The sequence below is a fragment of the Acyrthosiphon pisum genome, chromosome A1 (assembly GCF_005508785.2).
Source record: "Acyrthosiphon pisum isolate AL4f chromosome A1, pea_aphid_22Mar2018_4r6ur, whole genome shotgun sequence".
Lineage (NCBI taxonomy): Eukaryota > Metazoa > Arthropoda > Insecta > Hemiptera > Aphididae > Acyrthosiphon > Acyrthosiphon pisum.
This window is the reverse complement of record NC_042494.1, coordinates 118,876,886-118,884,086: the sequence shown is the minus strand read 5'-3', so window position 1 is coordinate 118,884,086 and position 7,201 is coordinate 118,876,886. Positions and strand designations below refer to the sequence as shown.

General features: G+C 27.7%; 1 protein-coding gene across 1 annotated transcript; it reads left to right on the top strand.

Moving 5' to 3' along the window:
- The first annotated feature begins 1,328 nt into the window (after positions 1-1,328).
- On the top strand, positions 1,329-2,293 carry LOC100167860 (u6 snRNA-associated Sm-like protein LSm3-like). The gene is given in 3 exon segments (NM_001246125.2): positions 1,329-1,498; positions 1,583-1,693; positions 1,973-2,293. Coding segments are annotated over 3 exon segments (321 nt in total). The 5' UTR covers positions 1,329-1,465; the 3' UTR covers positions 2,150-2,293.
- Positions 2,294-7,201: the final 4,908 nt, after the last annotated feature.

Here is a 7,201-nt window from a genome sequence, read left to right as displayed (position 1 = left end):
CTATACTAGATTATGATACTAATTATTATTATTGTTGTCCATACAACATAAACAAACATACATAAATACATACCCAAACATACAATGTGTATGTAGGTACGTCACCGCATACGTCTAAATATAAATATATTCCAACTATCAATTAGTAAAAATGTATCAATGTGACAATAATTTCTTAGTATATATATATAGTATAATATTTTTTGAAAATTTTGTAAAATAGGCATGTTTTTGCGCTTATAAAATATAATAATGGTAAAACGGCAACAACTGGGAACCGGTCCGTCGGGCCGCTTTTAAAATCAGACAGGGGCAAATGCCCACCTTGCCCCCCCTCAAATGACGCCACTGATGTAGTTATGCATGACTATATTCAGTGGCGTAACTTTGAGTTAATTTTCGGCCTAAAAATATAGGGGGGGTGGTGATTTGTGTATCATATAATATAGTGTTTTTATATAAGAACAAAACAATACAGTCATACAATCATATAGTTCAATAAGTCGATTCAGAGACGTGCAAGTGTACAACTTACACTAGTTATCGGTTGAACTCTGAAAACAGAAAAACGTCAATATGATTATATATAACATCTTTACACTCTCAGTCGGTCGGTAATGTATTTTTAAATTCTACACGAAGGAATGCATTAAAGTTTTACATTTATACATATTATAACAATAGAACATATATAATACATATTTATTTTTATTTTATTTTCATTATAAAACGGGCCATGGCCCAAAGTACAGAAAAATAAGTACATACCTAATAATAATAACAGGAAAATACATATAAATTACAATTTTTACATTTTATTCGTTTCTATATTATATAGCAATAAACAAAGCGCTAAGTAAAATCGGTTAAAAAATATCAGTGTAAACATTTGTTTAAAAAAAAAAAATCAAAAAACCTTTTTATTTATTTATAAATAGTATTAATAATAATATCAAATAATAATAATAATAATAATAATAATAATAATAATAATAGTAATTATTAATATTTTTACATGACCATTTACTATTTACGGGAGTTGATCATTTTGGAGAGTGGATTATACCCTACGAACAGTACGAACCATAGTTTATTAGTCTGCACACACCGATGTTATGTAGGTATTATAATAAATAATAATTAATAATTAGGTTTTATAATTTTTTTATATTATTCACCCTTTATTCTATGCCGTATATTGCCCGGTTTTCCTTATCTGCAGCGCACTCTAGTAATTATTTATTAAGCTAAAACAAAATATATTTCATCATTGAGGTTATGTTGTTTTCTATACATTTATCATTTATCTTCAATTTTTAACAACAATCGTCAATCACCACTATTCACCAGTAAAATTAAAAATTATTTGTACATCATTAATTTATTTGTTACTCACCTATAATCTAAGGCCGAGCTTACATCTGTTACGGTAATTTTAAGAGAGTAATTTGAAAAAGTTATATTTATGGTAACTAAAATGCCAGAAGGAGAAACAGAGGTATTATAATATTAACTGAATGAGCATTTGTATTTTAAATTTTTTTTATAAGCACTTATAATGTAATATTATTACTTATTTCAGCCAGTATCACTTGTGACAATCAAAGAGCCAGTTGATTTAATTCGTCTTAGTGTAGATGAAAGAATCTATGTTAAGATGCGCCATGACCGAGAATTACGTGGTCGGCTTCATGTAAATATTAATATTTTTTTAGACTGTATTTTTAAAATGGTCGAGGATCGAGTAATTATCTAAAGACATTACTTTAAATTATTCAGTTATCAATATATAGCTCTAAAAAATCTAGAATAATGATTCAATTATAGGTACCAATACTATTATACAATTTTTGGTTTAGTGTTTATCATATATTATAAATTATTATAAATTATTTATCTTAGTGAACTATCAATTAATTAATTGAACATGTGTACTTTTGAATAAAATAAAATAAATATGTTAATTTTTTAGGCTTTTGATCAGCATTTAAACATGGTGTTAGGAGAAGCTGAAGAGACTATTACTACAATTGAAGTTGATGAAGAAACATTTGAAGAAGTATATAAGACTACTAAACGTACTATACCTATGTTGTTTGTTAGAGGAGATGGTGTTATACTTGTGTCTCCTCCTTCTACTACATCATAATGTATTTTCATTTATTATTTATATAATACTACATAAACCAACTTGTTTATATATCTATTTTGTCAAATTGTGGTTAAAACAAATATTTAATATTAAATAGATTAAGTTCTAATAATTTAAAAAATATATAATTATAAGTATTAAGTTATGTAGTTTATTTTTTAAATTTAAATTACAATGTCCCCATTCATGAATTTGTCATGTAAGTCAACTTTAAAATTGAGTTTTTTAACTAAATAATAATAAGAATTATAATGGTGCAATTAGTTTCAAACTACACCTCAACAAGTGTCACATTAATAAGGATTTGAGGAGATTACCACTTTCTGACCAGTTTTATTTAAATTTATAGTATATTCTTATTATTGTAGGCGCAAATAGACAAATTATTTTGGGGGGATTAAAGCCCCTCCTATAATATTTTCTAAAAATTCTATATGCTCAGTACTAATTACTGACTTTTGAACTGAGGGGACAGTCCCCCAAGCCCCAACCTATTTGTGCCAATGCTTATTATGTCAAATGTTTCAAACAAAACTGAAATTTTACTGGATGGAACTACCATTACACTCAATAGCGTATTACCATTGATTAAATATATGTATATTGTATATTTAATCAATGGTATTACTCTTAAAAACTTAAAATAAAATGAATCATTTTTTTTTTTTTTTCGCTTATACAAATTATACATATTATATTATATGAAAATTATGTGAATGTCGAATGACATACATTCAGTGTGTTCATAGGAGTAAAAATATATTTATTTATTTAACTGTAGAATGGATAAAGAGTTAATTGGTTGTCAGTAACATTTTACATACTACATACTTATATGTCTATAGTTAAGAGGACGTGATACCCGCATGTCTTGTCTACTACTTACAAGTGCACAACATACCAAATTTTACGCTCAACAGAACATGTGTAGCTCAGTTAGTTTAAAAATTAGAGTGAATTGACTTCTTATAAAATCTAAAGGTAAGATTATTATCTAAGCAACTTCATGGGTTTTTTTTATATTTTAATTTTAAAGCGAGTTATGAGTATTTTAAAATTTTAAATTATACATCTTAAAATATTCATAACTCGTTTTAAAATTAAAATAATATAATTAAATGCCAATGAGGTTACCTAGATATTAATCTCATCTTTAGATTTTATAAGAGGTCAGTTCACTCTAATTTTTAAATTAACGGAGCTACACGTGTTCTGCTTAGTGTAAAATTTGCTGTCACGCACTTGTAAGACGAAGAAAACATATGAGGTTAACACGTTGGGTATAAGATATTGTGGTTTTCTGATTTTGTTTAACACATGCGCGCAGAGGCGCCGATTTTTGGATATTAGCGCGGGGGCAAACTCTTCTATTAAGCGAAAAAAAATTCTATAGTATGCTGTAGTTTGCTTACCGGGAGGAGTAATTACCAAATTGTCCCTTAACTCTATTTTAATACTCCTCTAGGGTGCAAAATAAAATATTATGCATGTATATTATTTAAATTTTCTTTATTGCTTTTATTTTTTTTAAATTATTTACATGAAAAAATTTATTTTATTATTCAATACATTATATTATAATATATACAATTATTTTAATGCGAAAGTATTTTTTCTTGTTGAACACTTACTAATAAAAGTATTTCCTATTTTGCATAGGTCCAAAGATTCTACAATTGTTTTATGGCAGTTGAGAATCGCCAAATCATTCAAACGTTTTTGTGTCATAGTACTTCTCATATAATTTTTCAATTTTTCGTAGGAACAGTAATTACTAATAATAATAAAATAATCGAATAGATATTAGATATTATACTATAGAATAATCAAAAATCAATACAAAAAAGAAGATACTAAGCTGCGGTCTATTAAATACCCTATTTGCCGGTTGCCGTTGCGTTACTGTATCGCCGCAATGAATTTCTGTCTGGTCGACCAAGTGTCGACGCGTTGGTGCTTAGATACATGACGTATATCATTGTTCATTATCAGTTCTGTGTCTATACTTCGGGAAAAATTGAAATGATAGATGTATTTTTAGACAAAATATAAAATCAAATAGTAGTGAGCGTCGAGCGATCTATAGTATTTATAGATCATATTTAGGTAATATACAAATATACAATCGTCGATGTTCTAATGAATATTTTCATGTTATAATCTGGTATTTTAACCAAATAATTATTATTGTACACAACGGGGCACGGGGGCGAAATAATACTTTTGCCCCCGTTAAATCAATGTACGGGGGCGATGGCCCCCTTTGCCCTCGTGGAGTCGGCGCCTATGCATGCGCGACATAGGATTTCAGACGGGTTCTTTGCCAAACTTACCAATGGATGAAGCCATAAGAATTCTAAAAACAGATTTGAATTTGTCGTCAGTCTACTTGAAATTGCCCTTCCCCACTTTTGTATTTTATATTTTAACTTCTTCAAAAATTGAAATACGATAATTTTAGATTCTGAGTGAAACGATTAATGTATTGATTTTACAATGGTGTGTTTTTTTTTTTTGTGTCTGTCATCACCTTTCAGGACAGTAAAAATGGTTGGATTTTCTTCATCAGTATCTTTTCTGATAAGAAAGTGAATCTAGTTGGTACTTTGAGAGGTCAAAAGTAAAAATGTTCCAGTAGTTTTCAAAAGCGCCGTGAAAAACAAAAGAACAAACAGGAATTTTTACGCAAAATCGATTTTGGTTTTTGGTATGAAACTAAAACAAATGACCGTAGATACGTGAAATTTTCACTGAATATTTATATCAGCATTTTTTATACACCATGCCTTTTTTAAAATATTTTGACTTATTTTGAGCTGTTTAGGAACATTTTCAGTTTCCAATTTTTTTAGTTTTTTATTCTATAAATATCAATAAAACTTTATTTGTTTGGTACAAAAGCTTGAAAATTTAATAGAAGGCTCCTAATATTTTGTTTCAAAGGTAGATGAAAAAAATTTATAATCCGTAGTCACAATTTTTTTTTATAAGCATCTAAAGTTCAAATATTGACAACATACGTAAAAATGACGAAAACTTCCAAATTATTTTGAGTTAGAAATTCATAAAAAAATTTCTTTTTAAATCTAAGATTTGAAAATGTAATGCAAGATTCCTCATACATTTGTCTACCTTTATCGAAAAAAAAATGTCTACAAGAAAGTCAAATTAAATTTTTATGAGCATTTGAAATTCATATTTTTACAACATTTGATATTCACTCGATTTCTCATGTAACGATTTTCTTATTTTGTTGTAATTAAACTACGAATGACTGTAGATAGTTGAAAATTTCAATGAATGTTTATATTTTCATTTTCTATACACCATACAATTTTGAAAATAATTTAACTCCTTTTGGACATTGTAAGCTTTAAATTTTTATAGGTTTTTTTTTCTATAAATATCAATAAAATTTTAATTCAAGGGTAAAAAAGTGTGAACATTTAATGTAAGGCTTCTGATATATTCTTACAACAGCAGTTGAAAAATATGAAAAATACAGTGGCACAATTTTTTTTTATAAACATTTAAAGTCCGAATTTTGACAAAATTTATCAAATTTATCAAATTTAAAATTTAATAATTATTTTGTAGTTAAATATTTATAAAATGTTCAATTTTTATAGCTAAGGATTGAAAATTTAAGACAAGGTTCCACGTAAATAGGTTATATATAAATTACTTTGTTTGCATTGTTTGCAATAATATCATCAAATATACTTATGTCTTATAGTAATATCATAGTATCATACGCTAACAAACCGTCTCCGCTCAGAATCGTTTTTCGTATACAATAATATGATATCATTAAATTCAAATTTAACACCATCATTACAGTGATCCACTTGTAACCTACTGTACAGCAGAGCGACACCCACCTGCCTACTATTTTTTTGAATATGACATTTTTAGGAATTTGGGGGAGATAATATCAAAAATGTGGGAAAGTCGATTTCAACAACAACAGAAAATCACGGTATCGAATCCCCTTAACACAGGGTTTTTCATACAAGTAGATCTATATTACTTTTACCAAAAAATTTCTGATTATTTTTGGAAAATTGGAATGCAAATAGGAATTCATTCTGGTAAGATGTATTTGAATTTACGTCGCATGCTTACTAGTTGATGACAATATTGAAACTTGATAAATATTTTTAAAAAAATAATAATATATGGCAATGGTGGGAGGGGCTTCAGCCTAGTGGCGTTATTTGATGGGGGCAAGGTGGGCATATGCCCCTGTCTGATTTTAAAAGCGGCCCGATGGGCCGGTTCCCAGTTGTTGCCGTTTTACCATTATTATATTTTATAAGCGCAAAAACATGCCTATTTTATAATATTTTTAAAAAATATTATACTATATATACTAAGAAATTATTGTCAAAAAAAATTATTATTATTATTATTATTCAAAAAAATTTTACGAACAACTAATTTTTAACTGGTTTAAGCAAATGACCGCCAGGTTTTCATTAGCTTTAATCGAACATACCTTAGGTGCATAACTATCTAATGTTATAATGCATATATGCTATTACTAATTGGTTAGTTGGAATATATTTGTATTTAGACGTATGCGGTGACGTACCTACATACACATTGTATGTTTGGGTATGTATTTATGTATGTTTGTTTATGTTGTATGGACAACAATAATAATAATTAGTATCATAATCTAGTATAGTTTAATTTCTAAAATCTTAAACTAATACAAATTCTAAAAACAACAACCGATTGGCACTCTTATTAATAATTATCATTGATCACGGACTTCAGTTAACTTCGACAGTCGTGTATGATTCAACTATTCTGTGTAGGTACCAATTGTGTTACTTTAGCTGAAATTAATTTTTTTCGTGACGCGTGTTTACATTAATATTTTAATTTGGGCAAAATATGACTTAAAAAAAATAAATAGGTGGTGTGGCTAAAAATATAAAATTACCGTAAACTGCTCAAGAATCGAAAATAATTTCTGGTATGTTTAATAAACAGACAAAACTTGAACGACTGCGCCAGAAGCAGAAATAAAAAAATATATAT